Genomic DNA, 23,274 nt, shown 5'->3' with positions numbered 1-23,274 from the left:
CGTGGTCTCCTGGGCCTGGGGGGCGCGAGGGGTGCCAAAATCTCCCCCCGGCCACCCGTGGCAGCAGGGCTGCTTGGAGCAGGCACATGACGTGAGCTTTCTGGTGTTGTGTGTGTGGTCGGACCCCAGACGCGTGCCGGCCGGGGGAGACGAGCCCGAGAACTGAGCGGGGCCGTGACTCAACAGCTGGAGCACGTTCAAGCACAAGGGAGGGGGAGCCTCATTAATAGGGGATGGAATTAGCCATGAAACGAGTGACGTATTAAAACTTCCAGTCAGAAATCAAGAAACTCAAATCCATAGTAAAGTAATTTTGAAGGGATTTTTTTTTCCAGTTGTGCGCAGCAGCAGAACATCCAGAGAGATGAAATGCGAGGGGATGGAAAGGCAGCAGTTCCTCTGAGACAGAAACACTTTGATACAACAGTATTATTTTTTCCCCTTCTAGATGAAGTCACTCCATCGAGTTTATTACCCTGTCTTTTCCCATTCATCTTATAAATATTTGGACTCTGCACAGAAATAAGGGGTACCCTCCTCCTGCACACCAGAAAGGCGAAAGAGAAGTTCAGAAGGCCAGTGCTGAGACTCCAGTTAAACACCGCCGGTTATTCATCAGTACGAGGCGAGGGAAATACGATAGAACAATTTCCAGCGGGCAGACTACCAAGCTCAGGAGCAACCTCAATGCTGCATTAAGGGGTTTGGTTACTGTAGACAGGCAGGAGGGAGCAGAGGGACAGGAGGAGTGGTTTGAGCACTGCCATGGCTCTGTTTTCTGCTTCTCTCTGTACATTGTCAAGTTATTTGATCCATAAAGGCATGCTGTGCTGTTTGAACTTTCAAACTGGACAGACGTGGGACATGTTAGATATTTAAATTAGGGTGTAATGTAAAGAAAGTGACTTTCTCAAAGTGGACCAGTGCTGTGGTGACCAGTCTGGGAAGCCTTGCCCAGCTGTGCTTTTTACGGGGGAGTTTCATCTTCATCTGTAAAAGCGTAGGTGACTTACACCTTTGAGCTAGGACACCTTCCTATTTGAGTCCAACTTCTCTTTTATACCACTTCAGATTAATAAAAATGCAAATTCTGTTTATAATGTTTGAATGATGTATCTGCTTGAAAACCATAAAGCCCATCGTGCCAAATAATGTCTGTGGCATTCACTGACTATAATCACAGTAGCTCCACTGCTTGATTCATGAATATGGGGAGAGGGACGAGGGCGGCAGGTTGATGGAGATTTTGTACTGGAGTCACTAACTCACCCCTTGCTCTGTTTAGACAAGTTGCTTCACCTTTGTGCCTGCTTCCCATCTGCAGAGGAAGGTTAAGATCTAACTGTTTAAGGATGAGACAGATATGTTTGTAATGTGCTTGGAACACGAAAAGCGCTATTTTAAGTGCTAAGTGTAATTGAGTGTAAGAGAATATTGGTTTGTGACTCATTTGTGTAACTGCAAATGCATCAGAAACTTACGAGCAGATGAGATCTGGAAAATGCTTATTGTAGATGGAAAAACATGGTAGTAAAAAGCTGCATTAATTTGTGATCTTCAAATTAGGACTTAGCAGGGATGTTCAAACAATAATGTTTATTGTTTTTGCAAATGTCAGCTGGTTTACTTCATTAGTACTATTTTAAGAAGTTCCCATTCTGCTCCAGCCACTTGCTCCTGTCCTCGCTCTGTAGGTCTGTATCCCCCTCTGAGCGTGGCGTGCAAATGATTCAGTGTTTGATGTGACAGAAGGGTAAAGAAAGCGAAGGGAAATGGTTAGGCTGGTGGTGACAGTGAAGGGAATCTGCTGTCAGCAGAAGAGAAACTTTCTCTGCTGATGAGACATCTCCTTTTGGAGGTTCCAGACCATGCACACACGTTGGTTCAGCTGTTCGTGTGCTTGCCCCATAAGGGTGGGGGGCAGAAAAGGAAATTGTAGTCTTCTGAAATCTTTCTCCCTTCCAAATTTCTTGTCCCTACAAGGGAAAATTATCACCATAAGCAACCAAGGGTTTTGTAGGTATTGAACAGTTTCTTACTCAGACCAGCAGTTGGGATCTCACTGCAGCCCGTGGAGGAGCCAGACGCAATTTGCTGCGGCTACCATTATTTCCCTGTAGATTCATTACTGTAATTGTTTGCCAGTTCTTGAAAAATAAATTCAGAGCCATGACTTCTTTTGGCAAGAGTGCATATGCGTGAATGTATAGACATTCTCATATGGTATACGAAATAAATATGGCTTATTTTTCGGGAGGAGAGTGCAAGAGCATTATCGCAGCAGCCAGGAACTGTTGTCAGTGGTGACCTTCAGCACCCTGTGGAGCCAGAGAGGTTTTAAAGGTTTGGAGATCTCCTTGTGGATGTAAAGCAATGACGTAAATTGTTACTAAGTTAGGGTGCCAGCTGCTGTAAGTGATTTTTTAGAAGCCAACTGATATGTCTGGATTTATCTGCAGTCACCAAGGTTTTCAGTGCCTCCTTCCTCAGTGCATTAAACGGGACTTTACGATGCAAGGAAAACTTTGAAAAACTTTTACTTCTATAAATGCAGAACAGGTCTGCAGACAGACTAGATTAGAATCAGTGTTGATGCAGCTTCCATTAGTAGGATGCCTGCAAAATTTTGATGTAGAGGACGTACCTAACCAGAGTTTTGGCTCTGGTGAAGGTGTTAATAGCATGGTCTTAACACGCTACCAGGAAACCGAGTTTAAAGGGAGACAGCCCTTACGGGGAGGCAAGCACAGGTTCCTTCCCTTGAGTTGTGGTTAGGTAATTTCTGAGTACAAGGAGCGGTGTTTGTGCTGCAGTGTGGTATTTAGCTTCTGGGTGCTAGATTTGACTCAGCAGCCTTTTCTGTTTGCAGTCTGCATGCTAACAAGGTGGTGCAGTGCTGCATGCATGGGACTGGGTCGTTTTGAGTCATTACAGCCAGTGCAGTTGATTCCCTAATAATCTAAAATAAAAATGAAACATACAGCAAAACTGCTTACTTTTCTTGATAATGTAGTTAAAGACAAATTTGGTATCTTCTGCTGAATTATCTGGGTCACTAGAGAGCAATTCAGACCTTCATTTATTAAAGTGCTCTTTGCTCACAATACGTTCTAAATTGCTCTCTACAAGGCAGCTTAGTTTTATTTAGCTTCGTGGCTCAACAGATAAAAATATATTTCAACGGTAAGTCTGCATATGGCAGGATTGCAAACCTTTAAGACTTCTGCTTTTAGATATTAAAAAAAAAAGCATAAAAATACATTTTTTTAAAGGGTTGAGCAGTTCTGTAATAAGGCTTCTTCAAGGATGCCCTGGTGTTTAAGCAGATCCCCTGTTCTCTGATTTGTCTGGTACATTTGAAGTGAAATCCAATGCAAATGACGAGGGCTTGCATTTTTGATCAGATTATCCAGGCAGCAACATTCAAAGGTGATGCTAGAGATCAGCAGCCTGGGAAGGGCATGATGTCGGGCTGTGTTTTCCTTTCCTGAAGCAGCCACCAGTCTGGGGTACCGGGCAGCACCCTGCCTGTGCACCCACCATAGCTACTGACCCCCAGCCCAGACACGGGCAGGGGCTCTGCTCTGCCAGAGCTCTGTGAACAAGTCACTTCATCCCCTTGACTTAGTTGCTCATCCGCAAAAGAGGCACGATGATTGCCTCCTTTGTAAAGTACTTTGGGATCTGCTGGAGATAAGTGCTTCTAAGAGAGGTGGTTTTCCTTTTCTCTCCAAGGCACAGAGCAGTAGCAATCCCACTGTTCCTGCCTTTGCGCTGCAGCGTTGCTGCCTCCGAGGGGAAGCAGGAAATGATGGTGATATTGTGGTTGGAAACATAATAGAGAGCCACAATTTATTTTTTTTTATCCTGTTCCACTCAATAAATTTACATGGTTGCATTTTTTTTTTTTTCATGGGCTAGTCTTCCAGATAATGCTGTAACACAACTTCTCTGGTTTGAACAAATTTACCCTAATCCAGTAACGCATTTCTGTGTCTTTCTAGATTCTGAGCGTTCCCATCTCTCCTCGTTCACTATGAAGTTGAAGGGCAAGTTTCATTCACCAAAAATAAAGAGAACCCCTTCAAAGAAAGGAAAGCAAGCTGACCTGACAGTGAAAACACCAGAGAAGTCAGCGAACAAAGTAAGGAGACGAAGGACATGTTCTGTTAGTCTTGCTGGTTTCTTCCTTGCTGGTACTCAGCTTAAATCCACAGCCCTGCTTTCAGTGCGTGACTTTGTCCTCTGCAGAATTCTGCAGATTTTTTCAGGGATTCTGAGGGTTGCTTTATGGTTAGTTGTAAACTGTGCTGTGTAGTATGAAATAAGAGCAAACTAGGCATGTGGAGAGCCTGATGAGACCTCCTTCCATAAGCGTTTAAATATCTCACTATGGAATGTGTGGCCTGACACATCCTCCCCACATGCACACCCTATGGTTATGCTCACAGCTTCCAAATAACTGCCTGGTTTTGGGGTGTGATCCTTTTAAAAACCCCAAAACCCAGGCGAGCAAATCCTTGAAGCTGGTCCAAAGATGTGCTCAATCTCTGGTGACATCAGCCGGGAGAGTCCAACAGATGCGCTCCAGCAGCTGCTGATGCCTGCACACCGTTCCTCGGACCCCAAATACTTCAGCTCCTCTAAGAGCTGAGGTCACCACTCCTTCCCAGCACAAAGCTATCGAAGTGTTATCTCTCTGCTGTTGTGACCTGATTATGTAGGCTGGGGACTATGGTTGTAACAGTACGATTGCAGTCAGTTTTCAAGTATAAATCTAAGCCAAATGTTAAGAACAGTCGAGGTTATTTATGATAATTCAAAATCTTTCCCAGTTGTTGCTGAAAGTCTCATCCAATGTGCAGCGCCAGACATGCAAACTTTTTTAGATTATCTCTGCTGAGGATTGTTGTAATGTTATTGAGAACAGTCAGCAAGATACAGTTATCTTGTGCTGCGTGATGTGCTTAACACCCAGAGAAGTCGCTGCAGGGCTTCCTAACCCTGTTCTGTGCCGTCAGATGGAAGATGATGAGGCTTTTATTTCCTAGGCTGTAAGGTTTTTTCCCCAGGATGCCATGGATATGCTTTCTAGGGAGCCGAGCACCTTGTGTTGCTGACTGCTACTAAAAAATAATAATTAAAAAAAATCTGAGAGTACTCCTTGAAGGCTTTTAATTCCAGCGATGTTTCAGGATGGTATATTGAGAAAATTTAGAGGCCTTACCTTAAATTGATATATGACCACATATTGAATAAATTAGAAAACAAAGAGCCCTTTTTGAAATGCTGTTCTATAGCAAATATGTACTAGCATGTTAATAATAGGTGAAGTTTTTGCTTTTCTTTCATTTCTCTAAAAAACAATGCAAGAAGATTTACTGAAAAGGTGTGCTGAACATGTAAAATCTTTTTTTTGTACAGATTGGGGTTTTTTATTGGGAAACAAAACACTTGCAGTAATTTTTATTATCATATATGATAATTTAAGGTGTATAGATTTTTATACTGTGAAATACTGTTGATTTCTGGCTCATTCCTTGTCTATTTTGATAGCTACTGTCCAATTGATCAATTATCTGGATGCAGTCAGCTCATGAGCTTTGTGGGGTAGAGCGGAGAAGAGGATATGCCTGGATTGTCACCAGGTTCTCTCACTGGAATACAGACATCAGTTGAGAAACAGGAGATTTTCTGTCAGAAGACACACTTGATAAACTAAATATCATCCTTTCTTCCCTCTTAAGTACTTAAGATGCTATTTTTATACTTTTGAAGTAGGTAATCACTGTAGAACAGCAACAGCAATACCTAAATTCACATAAAAGCTCTCCATGTAACTGAAGGTTATGCTCAACCCATGCAGAAATCTTCTTCTTCTCTTCCCCTGTATACCTGGATGTGGGCAGTGTAGGGGGAATTTTTTTCAGAGCCTCCTTCTGTGCTCTGGACCCTGTCTTTGATTCTATCATAGGGTATATTGTAGGAACAGTAGCGTCCTTCAACACTATACGCAAAGTTATAATGGGTTTTTCATTGCCAAAATGCAGGAAAAAAGGGACTGTTTCAGCTTTTGTAACCAGGTGTGTTCTGTACAGCTGCCTGTAACCCTTTGTGGATCAGCTGTATCTCATATGTGATGCATTTTTAACCGTTATTTAAGGGAGAACTTCAAAAATCAAGCAAAAATATCCATATGTGTCAGGCAGGCAGGGGAGTGGAGAGGAGATGCTGTTTTGCCTGAACGTGAAGTTTATCTCATTTAATGCCCAAAAAGGAAATGGGTGAATCAAGTGGTCCTGCTGCTTTTGCTGCTCCCAGTTACTGATCTGCTCTCTCACTGGGGTAAGGTAACTGCTGGGGCAAGTTCGCCTCGACTGAGAAATGGAATAAGAAATTAGTTCAGGTCCTCTCTGCCAGCCCAGGGGTGTACCGCTGCATGGTCACTTTGGCTTTAGGGTCACACTAAAGCGTTTGGTGGAAACACTATCATTAGTCTTGTGAGGTGTAAACACTGGAATATGTTAATATCCATCCATCCATCCCACCAGGTTACTACTCCTTTCTCTAGATTTATCGCTGTTGTTCTCAGGCTTCAGTGAGTAAAGCACTGAACATGAGGAACTTCAGCCTCACAGCAACAGCTGGCATTTATGGATCTGAGCTCTGCAGCAGAACCTGCAATCCTGTGTAGGATGCGTAGGCTTTCCTTGGGTGTGTTTGTGTGCACATGGATATACATGTACATATGATACCTTTGGACCTCAGAAGTGGTCCACTTTCCTAAAAAGTGCTCTTAAGGAATGTCACCCAGAGAGCTAGCAGGGAAGTTGCAAAAAAAGGGCTGTGTCCCAGCTGGTGCCCGGTGGCTGGATTTGCATGCCTTGGTGTGGGCAGTGGAAGGATTTGGGTTTCCACTTGTCATGCTCAGCTCTGAACTCTCAGTCAAGCCCATCCCACTCCACACCAGGAGAGTGTTTAAGTTATTAAGTCTCAAGCCTTTCTACAGGAAACAGTTGTTGAATGAAATACATAAACAGCCGTCAGAGCAGGAACTGCAGTCCTCATTTCTCCACTTCTGTGTGAGAGCTCTGACCACTGGGCCATAGTCACACTCTCTTGGGGAATATACGAGCTCTCTCGTTCCTGAGATGTGTGGTCATTTTGTATGAAGTGCAAAACCTTCATGGGAGGGACTGAACCCCTCCATGTCCTGGAATGAACTGCAGTGGTGAGGGCACATGCCTGAAAAATGGGAAATGTCATTTTTTACATCAATGAGTTGCCAGGATGCTCCTCAGCAAGGGAGTTTGGGGTGCTGTGGGCTGCAGATCAGAGAGGTGCCTGGCAAGCAGTATTGTCAAAAAGTGGAAGCGGCAGCAGAGTTTGGGCAGTTCCCAGACGAGACGGAAAATGACAGGGTGGTTTGCAAATCTTGGATTGGGACTTAGACTTCTAAAGTTGGCGCTACATGGGACTTGGGACTCTAATCCTTTTATGCATCTGGCCCCAAATTACTAACCAGTGCTGCCTGTAAATTGTTCTTCCTAAAACCTTTTGGGCTGCTGGCCTGATTTTGCAGAAAAGCAGCAGTTTAACGGCTGACAAGAGTATGGGGAGCACACAATGCCCATAGGTCATTAATTCTTGAAGCTGAATTTACTGAGGAGATAATGGATGAAACCTGACTCTGCTAAGCTCTCAGCTCCTTTTCTAGCAGTGTTCAGTAGTTAATTTAAATCTCACTTAGGAACTACTTGTGGCATTAAAAAGTCCTCCAGGCATACTCTGGTAAACTTTTTAAAAATATCCCTGTCCAGAATGCCATTAAGATATCATGTATCACTTCTGAATTTCCTCTTCTAGTGTTGGTGGTGGCACGGAAGCTGGTGACCACAACTCATCTTTATTCCAATGAATTGTTCCCTTCTGCAACATTCATTCACGGATGCCAAAATTTAGCTTTCACAGTCCGTCCCCACAGAAGGCGTGAGTTCCCTTGTTCTGGCAGCATCACAGAATGACTGAGTTTGGAGACTGATCAGAAAGGAGTTTTGTATTTGTGAATGGAGAGACAAGACAGTAGCCCACTTTCATACAAGTAGGCATATCAGAGTCAGCAGAATTACTCAGAGTAATAAGGGTGAACACCGCGTGTGTCATTGAAACTGCCAGGGATAGGTACAAAACTGGGGGCATCTCGTTTGGATTGTTCTGGAGTCTGGAGGTTTTTCTGACTGTGGTTTTTTTTTCCCTTTGGCTGATCCACTTCATTTACTGATTGAAAAGACCTTTTGATAGTGAGATGTGCTTAAGGTAAAAGGATTTTGATCACATCAGAGGGACAACTCTATTTAAAGCCAGTAGTTGTTGCCTCCTTTCTTGCATTATCATTACTCTGCACTTGGTGTGTTTTTTTTCTTTCACCCTCCAGGTTTGCTGAGTGGGTTCAAAGCAGTGCCCTTCACGTCATCAGTAGCGTTAATCTCAGCCTAAAACTGACCAAGATCAGCCTTCAGTTTGGAGTGCACGTAATTCAGAAAGTTAAAGTGTGGGTGCAATTTTGCACCGACTGTTCTTTGGTAATTCAGTTTGAAAGTGTTTGTGATGGAGGGGTTTTTCTCCAGTTCTCCTGGAATGTACCTTATTCAGTGTCGCTGTACTTCAGGTAAGTTAAAATAACCTTGCCCTTAAAAATCCTGAGGTTTTAACGTATCTCTCCTTTTTTCCTCCTTCTTAGAATGTCTCATGGCTAGAGGAGAAGGAGAAGGAGGTCGTCAGTGCATTACGCTACTTTAAGACTATTGTGGACAAAATGGCAATTGATAAGAAAGTATTAGAGATGCTGCCAGGCTCAGCAAGTAAAGTACTGGAAGCCATCCTGCCCTTGGTGCAAACCGATCCACGCATCCAGCAAAGGTAAGTTCCCTTCTTGTGTTTTGGGACTGTGACAGACCAGCAGGCTCCCAGCTTCTTTCCTTCTTGTGTTTGAAGAATGACCTCGCGCAGGAGGCAGGAAAGGCTGCAGTGGCTAATAAAGTGACTGCTATTTTTACTGATTATGTGATAGTTTTCAAACATAATTTAAAAGCAGATTCCCTGCTGCGAAGAAGCCCATGCTGTAGAAAGATAAAGCAAATCAGAATAGTTTCAGGGAGGAGGAAGGCCTGATTCTCAGCATAGATTTGGAAATTCATCATTTACTAGTGGGAGATTCTCCTCAGATGCTGTTTCTGCAGTCCATGATGGTGTCCTAAAAGCTAAACAAATCCAATAGCTTTTACCTGAAAAAGAGTTTATCTTCAGAGTAATCCCTTTTTGTGTTCAGTTTATCCGCCCTGATGTTAGAGAAGTCTGAGCCTGCACTCTTAACAGCTTTTTTTGATTTTACTGGATCAGATACAGAACAGAAGTAAACAGATGTAGTTCACTAGATTAACCAGTCCAAGTTCATTCCTGTGTGCTCGCAACAGATTATTTGTTTTACTCTTTAACAGATTACGTATATTATGTTTTAGCCAGTTAGACAGCGGCTTTGAAGCCAGAAAAGAAGTAGAAATATGACAAAGCAAAGCTTACCATGGATTATAAGACTTTATGGAGTTCTCAAGCCATAGAGATACAGCTGCTGTTCATCCCTCTCTTCTGTGCCTACCTATGCACTGTGTTTGAGCAGTGGCAGGACACAAAGGGGTGATTTTGATAGCAAATCCCTCTCAAAAAAAGTGAGCAAGACTTGGGTCAGTGTGGAAGAAAGCCCTACAATTATTGTTGGACTTCTTTTTGCTGGAGGGGAAGCATTCGCATCAAGGAAAAAAGTAATTAAATCTAGCACAAAATGGGCTTTCAATTACCGCCTCCTTAGAAGGAAGCAGACTGAAGATTAATGGCAAAGAAATCAAAGCCTTAGAAAGAGATGGGGGAGGACCTTATTTAGGAAATATCTCCTACCGAGCTAATTTCGTTTGAAATCAGAACAAATGGCAAGCAGCGTGCTTTAAAAACAACCCGCCAAACAAAAATTTACTTGCCATTGTGTGTATCCCCCTGGTTGTAACTTGACAATAGTTCTTTCCCCAGTCCTGCAAACCTCATTCACCTAAATAACCTCATTGAACCTTGTGGGCTTGATTCCCTTCTCACAGATAATGAAATTACTGGAGTTAAGCCAGTGTAAAATAGATACCAAACAGAGATGGGAAGATTTGGAGCACTGGTATCGGTAATGGTTGCAAGATTACACCTTCTCTTATCTGTTTATGGTTTTGATGCAGTTTGAAATTGATTAAACTTTACAAAGAATGGTTGAAGCATTGCCATCAGCGGTACTGTTAACACACCTTGTTTAGTAATGAAGTAGGTGTTTTCAGAATGGCCAGGAAAATGCCTGTGAGCACTGTTCTTACAGTTAACTTTTAGAGTTGTCAACCTTCCAAAATTCTTTTTTTTTTTTTTTTACCCTTCAGAACAATGGCTTCAATTCTGTTTCTCATTAAAAACGAAACAAAGCAACACCCTTCCTCTTCCAAACCTGAAATTCATTCAGTTCAATTTCTGTAAAGAAGCAGGTTCTAATTACATGTTTTCAGGCATTATAAACAGTGAGGAAATTATTTGTAAAGGAATGAATAGAGTCAGCTCTCGTTTTGGGGTAAAGTTAATAAGGAAGAAGGAAAGCATAGATAATACTTAAATAATATAAATTAGACTTAAATACAGGCTTAAATATTTACCTTTGAAGTTCAGGCATAGGATGGAGCTATAAAATAAGAGGGAAAGCGCATTCTTTTTAGCAATGCTGTGTTAACCTGAAGCTCACTTTATTCGTTCGCAGTTCACTGGGACTGAACTGTTAGTTGTTTGTATTTTCATACTGTCTGTCCCCTTTGGTGCTGGAAAACAGAAGAGCTACTGCAGCGGAGGAGGAACTTGGGCTTTGTCACCTGCTATACCCTAATTCTCATGTCAATGAGTTAAAAAGAGAACAATCAAATTGTTAACAGTGTGAAATGCACTTCAAATCAAGCACTCTCATAACATTTGATAGTATCGCCATAATTTCATTTTGCTTTTTTTTTTTTTTCCTCAACTATTTCCTCCCCTGCTGTCCAGTTCTGCCATCTCGTCCTGCTATAGCCGTGTGTACCAGAGTCTGGCCAATCTAATTCGCTGGTCTGATCAAGTGATGCTGGAAGGTGTGAATTCAGAAGATAAAGAGATGGTGACAACAGTGAAGGGTGTCATAAAAGCTGTTCTGGATGGAGTCAAGGTACACGAGACAAATACTGTAAATTATATTAAGTATATAATAATATATTTTAGAAGAGAAGTAGTTGAAAGAGGTTTTTAAGGGCATACAAAGATCCTATTCTTGCCTTTAGTAATCTACCTCTTAAATCAACTGCTCCCTAACTGAAATGATCCTGCTTGGAGTGCTGGTTAAAGACTAGCACAAATGGGCTGGCTATGAGTGTGCACTTCTGAAATGCACACCCTGGCATCTGGATGAGTTAGAAAAAGCAATAAATCTTTATTGACCATTGTATTAAATTTTCAGCAAGTCATTCCCAGTCTCCCATGCAAATTACAAGCCAGAGTTTGCATATTTTCTGTCTAGGCAAAATATAGTGGAAATGCTTCCTATCAGTGCCCACAGAGACTCAAGGACTCCAGCTCCATCTTTTAACATACATTTCAAGGGATTCGTCAGTGATACATCACCGCTTTCAGCAGTCGGATTAGGGTGTGGAACAGGTGATGAGCTAAGCCCAGTTTTCTGGAGATTAATTTTACATAACTAATGGGAACGTTTAGCAGAAACCTTTGTATTCTTTGTGAGACCTGCTTATAGCATTCCCTCCCTGCTCCACCCGCGGAAAGCTGTTGGCTTTCCATCTACCTCATGGCAAGCTTCTGGTACCCATTATTTCTGTTTCCCTTGTCTCTGGGCTGGTGGCTGCGGGGGCTGTTCCTTCAGCTGTCCTAGCACTGCAGTTAAAAGTTTGTTTGACCTGGGCTCAGGGCACCAGCAGAGAGACCATCTATCTCCTAGCAGTCTTATTTTGAAAACTGTAGAGAAAGTTAAGCCTCTTTCAAATGCAGGGCTGAATCTAAGGGGGAATGTCAAGATCAAGTACAGAAGGAAAGCTGGGGTAGTGTTTTAAGAACCGCAGCAGGTGTTTCACCTGGATTAGTGTATCAGGAACAGGCATCTTTCACTGTACTCAAACTCAGCTTAGTTTTTATTAACTGGAGCTGAATGCAAAAATGAAGTGGATCTCCCAAGCTCTGGATATCATGTTTTCAAGATTCTTGGTGTGGTGTTTGCATGCTCTGAATGTCTCTTTAATGTTACTCAGACACAGATACTAAAATCTACTATTACTTATTGAGCCTTTTAAGCAAATATCTTTGAAACAAAGAATTACCCATGACCTAAAGATGACAGATTTTCCAGGATTATTCTGCACAATATGCCCTTTAAGCTTCAGATTTGAAAAGTAAAGCTGGTCTTAAATTTGCACAGCAGGAAAAAGGAGTTTAGTGTAAAGTCTCAGCTGCTGTTAAGTGTTGGAATTCAGCAGCAATTTGCAGTACATGAAAATCTGCGCTGTGGTATCTGAACGGTAATACCCCAGCAAAGAGCGAGACAGTTCGCTCTCTTGTCACTTGATGAATCTGCACAATCCCATGGAGAGCTATGGGTCACCAGAGCCAGGATAGAGTTGTACAGTCTCATTGCTTGAGACTTGGACACCCACTGTCCTTTCACTTCCAGCAATATTTAAACCCTGCCTACCTGTTGCCTTCCAGCCAAAGCAGCGTGCCCGTGCGGATGGGTGGAAGGTCTCGGATGCCCGCGCTGCGAGCCAGCCGAGGCTGGAAGCGATGCAGGCGTGTCCCTACAGTGCTAAGCCTGAGCTGTTAAGCCCCACTGAGCGGCATGGCCATATCAGTCTGTACTTTGTTGTTAGACTGAAAGTTATTTTGGCCTTCCAGTTGGAGCTGGCTTATGTCTGGTCAGCTCAGAGCACGGTTAGAGCAGATGTGTGGCTGTCTGGGTCGCTGCGCATGTGTCTGCCCATCAACAGGTCAGCATTTGGAAGCGGCGTGCGCTCATCTCCTGCTGCGTAGCGAGGAACAAGGTTTATTTTAGAAGGGCCAAGCCAGCTTTCAAATCTGGAAGCAGAACTGAGAAGTTGGACACTTCTCTGCTGTGGAGAGCCTTTTTTGGTTTTCTGGCAGATCACACAAGATCCACTTCCACATTTCAGTGCTTACTTCCCCCTTTATTTTCAGAATTGAGCATAGAGGAGCCGCTTGTTCACTTGTGTTACTTACTGTTTTGATCTCAGGTTGTAGTGCCTGGCTAGGCATATATAAAAAGAAAAAAAAAAAATCTCTGTTTTGATTATGTAACTTCTTAAAAATCCATCTCATTTTGGAATTTCCAGCTGAAGTAGCATAAGAGTTTATAGAGAGACTTTAATTATCTCTAATTATTGCTGCAGGAGTCTCTTCACTTGCTGATAAGGAATAGCATAATGTGCATCTGGCTCGGTTGCGTGATGATTACCTCTGTGCGTATATTGCAGATCTTGGCTTGGTTTTCAAACACTAATTCTCATTTTGGGGTTACCAGAGAGGAGAAAAAGCCAGAGTCCAGGGAATCTGGTGATATTTGTCAAAGTTCAGAGGAAGAAGTGATCCTCTCAAGTATTGCCAATCATACGTTGTCTCAGTGTCTCTGGTGGAAGTTGTTCTGGTTTTTTTCACAGCAGCACTGGTTTGAATCATTCTAAAGATTCTTTTGAGACAAATAGGATTGTTTTTCTCCGCTGTTGTAACCTACACTCCCATATGGTGGACAAGCATCTGTCCATTACAACTGGCAAAATGGGAAAACTGCACAGTTCAGCCCCGAGTGTCAGGGGCTTGGCAGCACTGCTGCAGCACAGCTGCCACCACCGCAGTCTGCACCGCTGGCCTTGGCTTGGTTTGAGATGTTAAATGTGGTGAAGAAAGGTGAGGAAAAGGAGACTTAGATTTTCCCTTTTCACTCAATAACCCTGCAGGATCCAACTCCAAGTCCGTCAAAGTGCATGAGAGTCTCCAGTAACTTCTTCAGCCATGGAAGTTTGTCCAGAGGGCAGGAAGGTGGCAGTCCATTGTGTCACCACTCACTCCTGATGGTGACTTGGAGCATGGTGCCAGCTGCAGCCAGAAGAGTCAAATGGTGTCACTGTGTAATTTCCAAATAGTCCAGTTTACAGAAAAGCCTTGTTTGGGGTTCATAGGCTCCCAGGTCTTACTGTTGTGTTTCCTAGTGATGTTCTCTAGGCTTTATAGGTGAATTTCTAAAGTCTAAAAGGAATAACAAGATTTTAATTAAAGATTGTTCATCCTGAAAGAGAGGATGAAACAAAAAAGTGCATTTTTAAAAAATAGTTTCTGTAAAGTAAGTGGGGACACTCAGCAGAGAAGTCTGAGGTCAGCCCAGTGTCCGTGTCCCCACTGCTGTTGTTCTGTGGTTGAAGGGCCTTTGTTATTTTGCTTTTCTATATACTGTGTAATGTACATCACTGCAGTCAGGCTGATAGATTGTCAGAAGTCCTCTTAGTCTGTTGCTCCTTGTCACAGAATACTTCCCCGTTGCGGGACGTGCCCCTCCTTGGAGGTGGGAGCTGGCCAGGCTGGTCGGCTGTGGTCAGCTTGGTTCTGTGCCTTTTCTCATCAGGGCACTTCTCAGAACGCGCTGTTCCTCCCAGGGCTCTTGTCTGTCTGTCCCAGACAGGAACATCTTCAGAACATTAGCCCCCAATGGACATCTGTTTGTGCTCTCTCTTCCTTCCCCTCACGTGGGATTCTCCAGGACAGCTTCTGGAAAACTCAGGGTTTTCTTGCATTTTTGGTTGACACGATGTACATTGGTTTTGAGCACAAGCTCACACAAAGAATGGAAGTAGAACATCTAAACCAAAATTAGCTGTGGTGGACACTTGGACAGCATTCGCCATCCTTTGCACATCCAGTGCAGTACTTTACTCCCCTTGTTGTGTGTGTGTTGAGCCATGGAAGTTCAGCTTTAAATAGAGCCTTATATAAAAATACAAGAACTGGAATATCTCGCTTTCTCCAAGGATGATGACAGTGACATTCCAGTTGCAGTTATTGCATTGAGAGAGCAGTGACAGTTGTTTCCAAGCTCAACAGACATGGACATGAAGATGATACTGGAATGATGACACTGTACTTCAGGCTGCTTTAGGAAAAAAAAAAAATTAAAACCTGATTCCATCTAGTTTCCTTTGCATTACACACTGGGAAGCCAGTACTGTTGGGAGGCACTGCCAGTTTTCCAGCCTGCCTGTAAGAGGGCATGTGTTTGTATCTGTGAGCAGCAGCTCTATTTGTCGACCTCAGACATCCGTAAAATGTTCTCTTCATCTTTCTGGTGTGAACGATTGTTGTTTTGACTGCTGGCAGACTTGTAGTTCAGGATTATCATGCCCTTATCTCTTTATCCAGAGCCTTATCTGCCTATAACAGATACACTACAGTAGTTCCTTGAATGATTAAAATTTCCATTGCTAACATGTTAAAAGATGGCTTCAGGGGAAGCAGGCTTTTTAATGAAGGTGTTCGCTATTTAATTTGTTGTTGGGCATCTTACAGAAGACTTGCTTTTTGAAACAACTACGTACTTGTTTATAAAATATAAAGCAATTATTTGATTTTTTACTGGCTAGGTGAAGTACTCCGCTGTGTAAGACTTTTCTGTACTTATATTTATGTATGTAAAGTCAAGTTGCCATTATCTAGAGTGTTTTTGGGACTGGAACACATTTGTGATGATAGAAGAAAGAGGAAGCACAGCAAAAAGACACATATGTGTGTTTGCAGAATCCCCATCAGGCCAGGGTTTACAAACTTAGCTCAAATATGGATGAACTACTGCTGGGTGCAGGCTGCTCTGTAGAAGCAGTGCTGCATCATTTGTTTGGCTCTGTACCAGACTTAAACCCAGCTCAGCTCTGTGTCCATGCCATCATTAATCCGTAACCTGGGTAACCAAGAGTTTACTGCAGTACCATCCCTTTCTGTCCTGGGGTGTTGAGTGCAGCATTCAGCAAATAATGGTTATTCTCTTCTTTCCTCTCCATCCATCAGGAGCTGGTCAGACTCACAATTGAAAAGCAGGAGCATCCCTCTCCCACAAGCCCAGTTAAACCCAGTTTACCAGCATGTAAATCTGACAGGTGAGTGAGTCACTGACAAGGATTTCTACTGTGTGCAGGACTAATACAGAGGGGATAATTTCTGGCTACTGATAGTTGAATTAAAGCATTTAGTTACTCTTCACAGAGGGTAATGTGGTGTTCTTTGTGTAGCCTCATCCATTACAGTAGGACCACTTAAAGAGAATAATCTGCTATGACAGGGAAGATACCAAAATCTGGCAATGAAACCTCTCTTGGCCATGACGCATGCACATTGTATTCTGCATATACATGGAATTCCACCTGCAGCTGCAAATTCTGCCTCTGCTGTAGGTGCCTCTCATATTGCATATGATTCAAAACATGTATTAATCTGTCAGCCTGCTGCATTCCAAGTGTGTTTTATGATCTACAATCTGTATTTTACTTGTTGCAGCCCATCAGAACTTCCCCTTACAGACCGAGAAATGGAGATCCTCAACAAAACAACGAATATGACTCAATCCAATGATCTACTGACTGACTCCATGGATGAAGAAGTTGCACCTCCTAAGCCCCCTCTGCCAAGCATTCGTGTGGCAGAAAACAGGTAATACTGGCCAACCAGCTGACTGGCCAGTGGCTTTTACCAGCATCTTCTTTTTTAAACAATCTCAGCAAAAAGTACACAGGAGAGGTCATGAGAAGGGTTAGTGATGCCTCTGAATTTCCAGTCCTCCAGAGTAATTCTTCCCTGCTCCTGAACTGTCTTTATGACTTTGTGTTCTCTCTGTCTTGTTTTGAGCAATACCCTTCATTATCTGTGTTTTCCTTTTTTTTCTTTTTATGTGAGGATAGTGCCATGCCCTGAGATCCGTGCATGAGAAGCATCACCTAAATGCATAAGAATCTTATTTAAAACTGTGTGAATACCACACTGCACAGCAGCATCTTGTGCTGCTGTATCCAATGGAAAATGTTCTGTTAACCTCAGCTGGCAGCTATCCGTCTCTCCTGCACACCCAGGTTGTTCTGCGAAGCTGATCAGCTTAAGAGTGAAAGGAGCCAATAGTGCATGAAAAAAATCTTCTGCTTGGTTGTTCTTACACTGTGCTATGAGTAACCACATGAAAGTTTCTATGTTCTATTTTGAGAAGGAAGAGAAAACCCCCAATTTGCAGGTTTTTGGTCTGTGTGTGTGATGGTTTTCTTCTCTAGTACCGGTGCTAATGGATGGTGTGAAAAATACATCGTGCTAATTTGCAAATGCAGCATCAAGGGCTGTGGCTGGCAAAAAGAATACATTTCTATGTATTTTATGAATTCTCGCTGGTTATATAAAAATTTCCTAGTATTTTCCACGAACAGAATATATGTGCTCTTGGGAACCTCACAGGCCTGATGGTTACTAGAATCGTGTGTCGTTACAAGCAAAAACTAAAAGTACAGTGGTAAAAATCTCACTAGTTACTGCTGATGTGTGTATCTGAAACAGATTAATGCCAAACATGGTGAGAGCAGCACTCTGACCATCTTGTTCCCCGTGAGTAAAAAGGCAGCAAAAGAACTTTACTGTCCTGTAAATTTTTGAAACTTTGAACATTTTTCAACCTGAAAGGTTTGAGGAGGGGAGGGACTTCTGTGAATGGAAACAATATTTGGGTCAACAAAAAAAATTAATTTGGGTTTTCACCACTTTTATTAAGAAATAATTGCCATGCTAATTAGCTCCATTAAAAATAATTTTTAAAACACCAATTGTTTTTCTTTGAGAGATACCAGCTCTTTTCCAACCTTAAAAAATAAATCACTGAACCAGGTCCTTACCCATGAGAGTATTCTTAAATTGATATTTGTTAGTGGATACACTTTGCTGCGTAGCTCCTGGCTAGCTTTGGACAAGAACCTGCGAGCTTTGAGCCTGGCAAGTCAGAGGCTTTCTGGAAAACAAACTCGTGAAGCCTCTAAGAGTCTTTTTTGCTGGAAGAGTAATGAAAGCATCAATGCCTGTTGTGTCTTGCAGCCCGCCACCAGCATTGCCGCCTAAAAAACGGCAGTCGGCACCTTCCCCAACCAGAGTGGCAGTTGTGGCCCCCATGAGTCGAGCCACCAGTGGGTCCAGTTTACCTGTTGGAATCAACAGACAGGTAATGGCATAACCCCTTTGTGAAAGCCAAGGGAAACGTGCTGTGAGCTGTAGCAAAAGCTCAGAGAGATGCTGTAACCCGCAGCCATGCAGTTCCCTGCGCGCCTCTGCTCGTCCCGAACAGCAGCACATCACTGCCAGGAACAGCAGTATCATAAATAACGTGAACCAGTTGCATTTTTTTTACAGCGGTGTTGGTTTTAATTAACAAATTGCTACAAACCATGTTGCCTTGAGCTGTAGCAGGGTGTGAAGATGCGAGCGGCTGAGTGTTGCTGTGTTGAGTAGATCAGGGTACAGAGCGGCTGCTGGGCTCACCGAGATCTCGCCGGGGTTTGCTTACAGGCCAGGGGAGCACGTGGCATATTGAGATCAGGAGCCTGTCTTCATCCAGTCACAATTTAAAACATCTTTTAACCCAAGCAGTAGTTTGAGCAACTGCTCTGACCACTGCTGGTGCTTTGGGGAAGTTTGTAAATTTTCTGGTAGAAAAATTGAAAACTTGGGACTGTGTGTTAATCCTATTATATCGCTTGTGCTAGTCAGGGGTTTATGAGGTTGTAAATGGCTGGGTTTGCTTTACACATGTAGAAACTTACTAGCTCAGCAGTGAGGACCTGAATTATGTTAAATTGCACCAAAATCAAATCTTGTCCTCATCCCCAAAGCCTCAGCTCTGGCTCGGGGAGCCTCTGCTGTCGGCTGGCTGACCCAGATACAGCTGTGGCCGTTCTTCAGTTACGAGTACAATCAGATTTAGGTTGTTGTGCAGGAGGGGAAGTACTTGAGGAGTTCACTCGCAGGTTGATAAGCTTGAGGTAATTTCCAAAACAGAAATGTAGTCATAGGCACAGCAAGTTGTATTTCACTGCAGGTTATTTTCCCTTTGCATGCACCTAAGCTAACCAAATATTTGCTAAAGCCCCAGTTATTTAATGAGAAATCTTGCAGTCTGGTTACCTAGTGTCAACATCTTGAAAGCAGTCGTGAGACGTGTGTAGCAGTGAGGAACTCGGTCATCTTCTCAGCATCTTGTGAAGTCCACAAGTAAGCTGGACCTTACTGGCTAGCAAGCTTCCAAGAATGATGGTGATTTGGTTTTTTTGCTTAAGGATTTTGATGTTGACTGCTATGCACAGAGAAGGTTGTCGGGTGGAAGCCACTCTTACGGAGGGGAATCTCCTCGCCTCTCGCCGTGCAGTAGCATCGGCAAACTCAGCAAGTCTGACGAGCAGCTCTCTTCTCTGGACCGTGACAGTGGACAGTGCTCCCGCAACACAAGCTGTGAAACGTTAGGTAAGCGGGGGGTTGTCCAGGGCGGCTGGAGGAGCCCCCATCGCTCTCGTTCGGGAGCTGTCGTAGCTGTGATGCAGAAGTAAATAGATTGTGCTTGCAACTGTCATCTTGTAGTTGCTGCAGGCGGTTCTGTGCAGAATTATGTTCTGTCAGATAGGAAAAAGCCCAGGGGAATGTGTTTCCGTAGCTATAGATGACGGTGTTCAAATTCTATTCAGCTCTCAAGTGGAATGTTTTGTTGATTTCGGCCTTGTCTGCAGACATCAGTAGGAAATGACAGCCCTGGTAGACTAAAGCGATGTTGTTTCTATGTTCTAGGAAAGAAAATAAAAATAAAAATATGAAACATGAATAATCTCTGCAGTGATCTACTTTTTGACTTTTTGTTATTAGTTTGCTAGTGTAAAGAAATAACAAGAATTTTATTAAGGCTGGACATTACAAAAGGTCTAGCAAGGTGGTCCCTGCTGCAAAAAAGTGCCACTCTGATTAAATGAATTGATTAATTAACTGATGGAATGGGAGGGGCAGAATTCAGAAGGGCTAAACAGTAAAAGAGAAAAACTAATGTATCATTCTCCTGTCCCCTGTGTTTAACCAGATCAATCAGATCACTATGATCCGGACTATGAATTCCTGCAGCAGGACCTCTCCAACGCTGATCAGATAACTCAGCAGGTGCCAGGTATCCTCAGCCCGTTGCCAGAGTCCTTGGGTGAGTCTGGCTCCCCTTTCCACGGACATGCTTTCCAGCTCCCTCAGGGCAGCTCTCCTCCACTGGAATTCTGCAGCCTCTCGGGAGCAACACAGCCAACAGAGACTCCTCCAGCTTTACCAGAAAAGAAGAGGAGGAGTGCAGCCTCTCAGACTTCAGATAGCTCAGGCTGCAGGGTGTCCTATGAGAGGCTCCCTTCCCAATACGATAACATCTCGGAGGATGACATGCAGAATGCAGCATCTGTCCCATCAGGACCCTTCACACCATTTGCTGCTGTTTTGCCTTTCCAGCAAGGAAACTCTTCAGCACCAGTTGAATTCATTGCTGACTTTGCTGCTCCAGAGTCTAACAGTGACCCAGAGAAGCCACCACCCCTGCCAGAGAAGAAAAACAAACACAGTAAGCATGTTCTTGTGTTTGGGTTTTACTTTCACCTTTCCCTTTCCTTGCAGTTGTTGTACTTCTGATGACCACTAAGTAATGGTGATCCTAAGGTAATGCCCTTGCTTACATGAGGCTGTGTGTCAAAACCAGTTAGTTAGTGTCTCAGGCATGGAAGGGAAGTGTCAGTCCTTCAGCATGCAGGGAGTGACTCTTGGCACCAGGAATGGTCCAGGCCCAGGGGAGCTGGCATCACGCAGCATCTTCATTTCCATACTGAGACCATTTATTTCTCTGTTTATCTGAGTGCAGATCTTTGAGGCACCCTGCCTTGCAGATCTTCCTGGTTTATCCTCCCTTTTTATGTCCATGCCTTTCCCCCTGCCCCCATTTTATGAATGTTTTCCCACTGCGGAGAAGAACTGGGTACTCTCCAAGAGCTCCGAGAAAGGGCCAATTTTCTGTCCAAAACCGAGCATTGCCAGAGCAGTTGTTTGGCAATAGGAACACAGTCACCCACATAGCTGTGCAAGGCAATGCTGTTAACCTAGTGTCCACTACTGCTGTTTTGCTACAGGATCTCATTTCCTTTGGATGCCTAAGAATTTACCACATCGTTAAAATGAGCAGCCTCTAAATGCGAAAGCTCACCATTCCCAGCCAGACTCCTGGCACACCAGGACTGACTGCGACTCAAGCTAACGACCTTATTCTGATTTCCTTAATGGCTTAAAACATATTAAACCTCTTGCCAAAAAAGCAGCCATAGTGATCTGCCAAGGAAGGCTGTGGGCTACATGGTGAGATCCAGCAGAGGTTAGTTTCCTAGTCACTGGCTTGCTTTGCAGTTGTACACTGCATGAGGAGGTGGCGTGTACAAGATCTGGATCAACAGCGTTACGTTGTATGGCTGGCAGCCCAAGTGAAGAGCTGATCCGAGTTGGTCTTCTGACCCGTTTCAGAGGTCTATAGTCTTTTCACTGAGAATAAGGTAGATTCACTGAGTTCGGTGTGTCGTGTGGCAGGGTCACTAGTCTGTCCATTTCTATGATAGTTTACTATGTCAGTCACTTTTTTTGAAAAGTTCCTAAGAGCATTTCCATACCTAAGTGACCAGTCCACGTTTGTAACCCTCTGGGATTTTAATCAGCCCACAAGGCTTGACCCATCTGAAAGTGAGGGTCTTGTAGTTCAGTGTCCCTGTACGCAGGAAATCACTTCTGTCCCTCTCTGGTAAGGAATCACTTAAATGATACTGAAAACAGCTGAAAAGGAGCTTAGATGTTTGTAGACAACGGAAAGGAAATAAATGCTGGCACAGGGCATAGCCAGGGTTGTTTGTTATGGCTTGTGCTGTTCAAAATACTCTCCTGCAGTACCAGCTGCAAGGGGATGTGATACCGAGCCTCCGGACTGCAGGATTAATAACCAGGGCTGGGTCCAGGTGGTGTCACACCATGAGGGCTGGGATGGATGCAGGGAAACGCGCCTCTGTACACGTAGGCAGCTTTAGAAGGGGGAGACGCCTGCAAGAATCTTGGGTAAGAGGCAATTTGACAGTTGAAAGAGAGGCCTGGGCTGTTTGCTTTTCTCTTTAAGCCCCATGTCTTTGTTTTCTGTTATCATATGAGATGTCAAGGAGTTACTTAAAAACAATTTTTAAAGCTATCTTCTCCATTATTGCCCCTGCACATTTCTAACCTCAGTACCAAGGGCTTGTTTGTACATTTTCTTTGATGTCAGAATGGAGTTAATTGTCATCTGTTTTCTGGCACTGTCAGAAGCTCTGGGAGTATTGATCAGATTGCATTGTTGGGAAAGGTAGAAGCTCTTATCAGCTTCTTATCAAACCATCAGTCAGCTCTGATGGTTTGATAAAGCAGAGTTGCTGCAAAGCTTGTAGTAGTACTTGGGCTGATACCTGACTGCTGCGGATTTTTTAATTGCATTCATGTGACACGGAGAACTTGGTTTAGATTGTCTTTACTCCTCAATATGTCACTCCACAATCTGTGGTTGTTAGTTTTACTTTTATTTTCAACATTAAAAGGGCAGTAAAACATTACTCAGGCTGTATGGTAGCACCCAGGATTTTTTTTGCCTGGAGGCTGATGCATGTAGATATTCATGTGTAATCACATAGGTGAGGCTGCGCTGCTTCCACAGCCCCAACAAACTCCTGGGATCCCGAGGAGATGCATGAATTTATTAAAAAGATCTGGAGCTCTTACAGATGGGACTTGGTTGTACCCCTTTGTTGTGGGTCATCTTTAGGTAGCTGGCAGGAAATGTTGCAGCAGAGACTTCAATGGTCTTTTTATTGATAGTATCCAGCAAATCCTGCTTGAGTTAACCATGTGTATTGCTGTGAGCTGCACTCAGAGGGACCTCCAAGAGTTGACTTGTGTATAATTTAAACAGAGGAGTGATAAGCCTTTTAGTCTGGCATGAATTATTGTTATTTTACTGTGCTGGAAGAATACATGTTACTGTCCTAAGGGCAAATTGCTCCAGACTTCTTGAGCACCAGCATC

At 43.4% G+C, this 23,274-nt stretch overlaps 1 protein-coding gene across 1 annotated transcript in view; it reads left to right on the top strand.

Moving 5' to 3' along the window:
- The window catches only part of RAPGEF1 (Rap guanine nucleotide exchange factor (GEF) 1), an 82,165-nt gene that overhangs the window by 27,520 nt on the left and 31,371 nt on the right, over positions 1-23,274 (top strand). Inside the window, exons 2-9 of the mRNA XM_010074966.1 lie at positions 4,005-4,144; positions 8,741-8,919; positions 11,113-11,269; positions 16,171-16,259; positions 16,657-16,809; positions 18,223-18,346; positions 19,458-19,641; positions 20,252-20,758. Of these exons, the coding sequence (XP_010073268.1) occupies positions 4,005-4,144; positions 8,741-8,919; positions 11,113-11,269; positions 16,171-16,259; positions 16,657-16,809; positions 18,223-18,346; positions 19,458-19,641; positions 20,252-20,758 (1,533 nt within the window). The remainder of the gene's footprint in view (positions 1-4,004; positions 4,145-8,740; positions 8,920-11,112; positions 11,270-16,170; positions 16,260-16,656; positions 16,810-18,222; positions 18,347-19,457; positions 19,642-20,251; positions 20,759-23,274) is intronic.

Source organism: Pterocles gutturalis, unplaced genomic scaffold, assembly GCF_000699245.1.
Source record: "Pterocles gutturalis isolate BGI_N339 unplaced genomic scaffold, ASM69924v1 scaffold1227, whole genome shotgun sequence".
NCBI lineage: Eukaryota > Metazoa > Chordata > Aves > Pterocliformes > Pteroclidae > Pterocles > Pterocles gutturalis.
The sequence above is the reverse complement of the archived record's forward strand: the minus strand, read 5'-3'. Positions and strand labels throughout refer to the sequence as shown.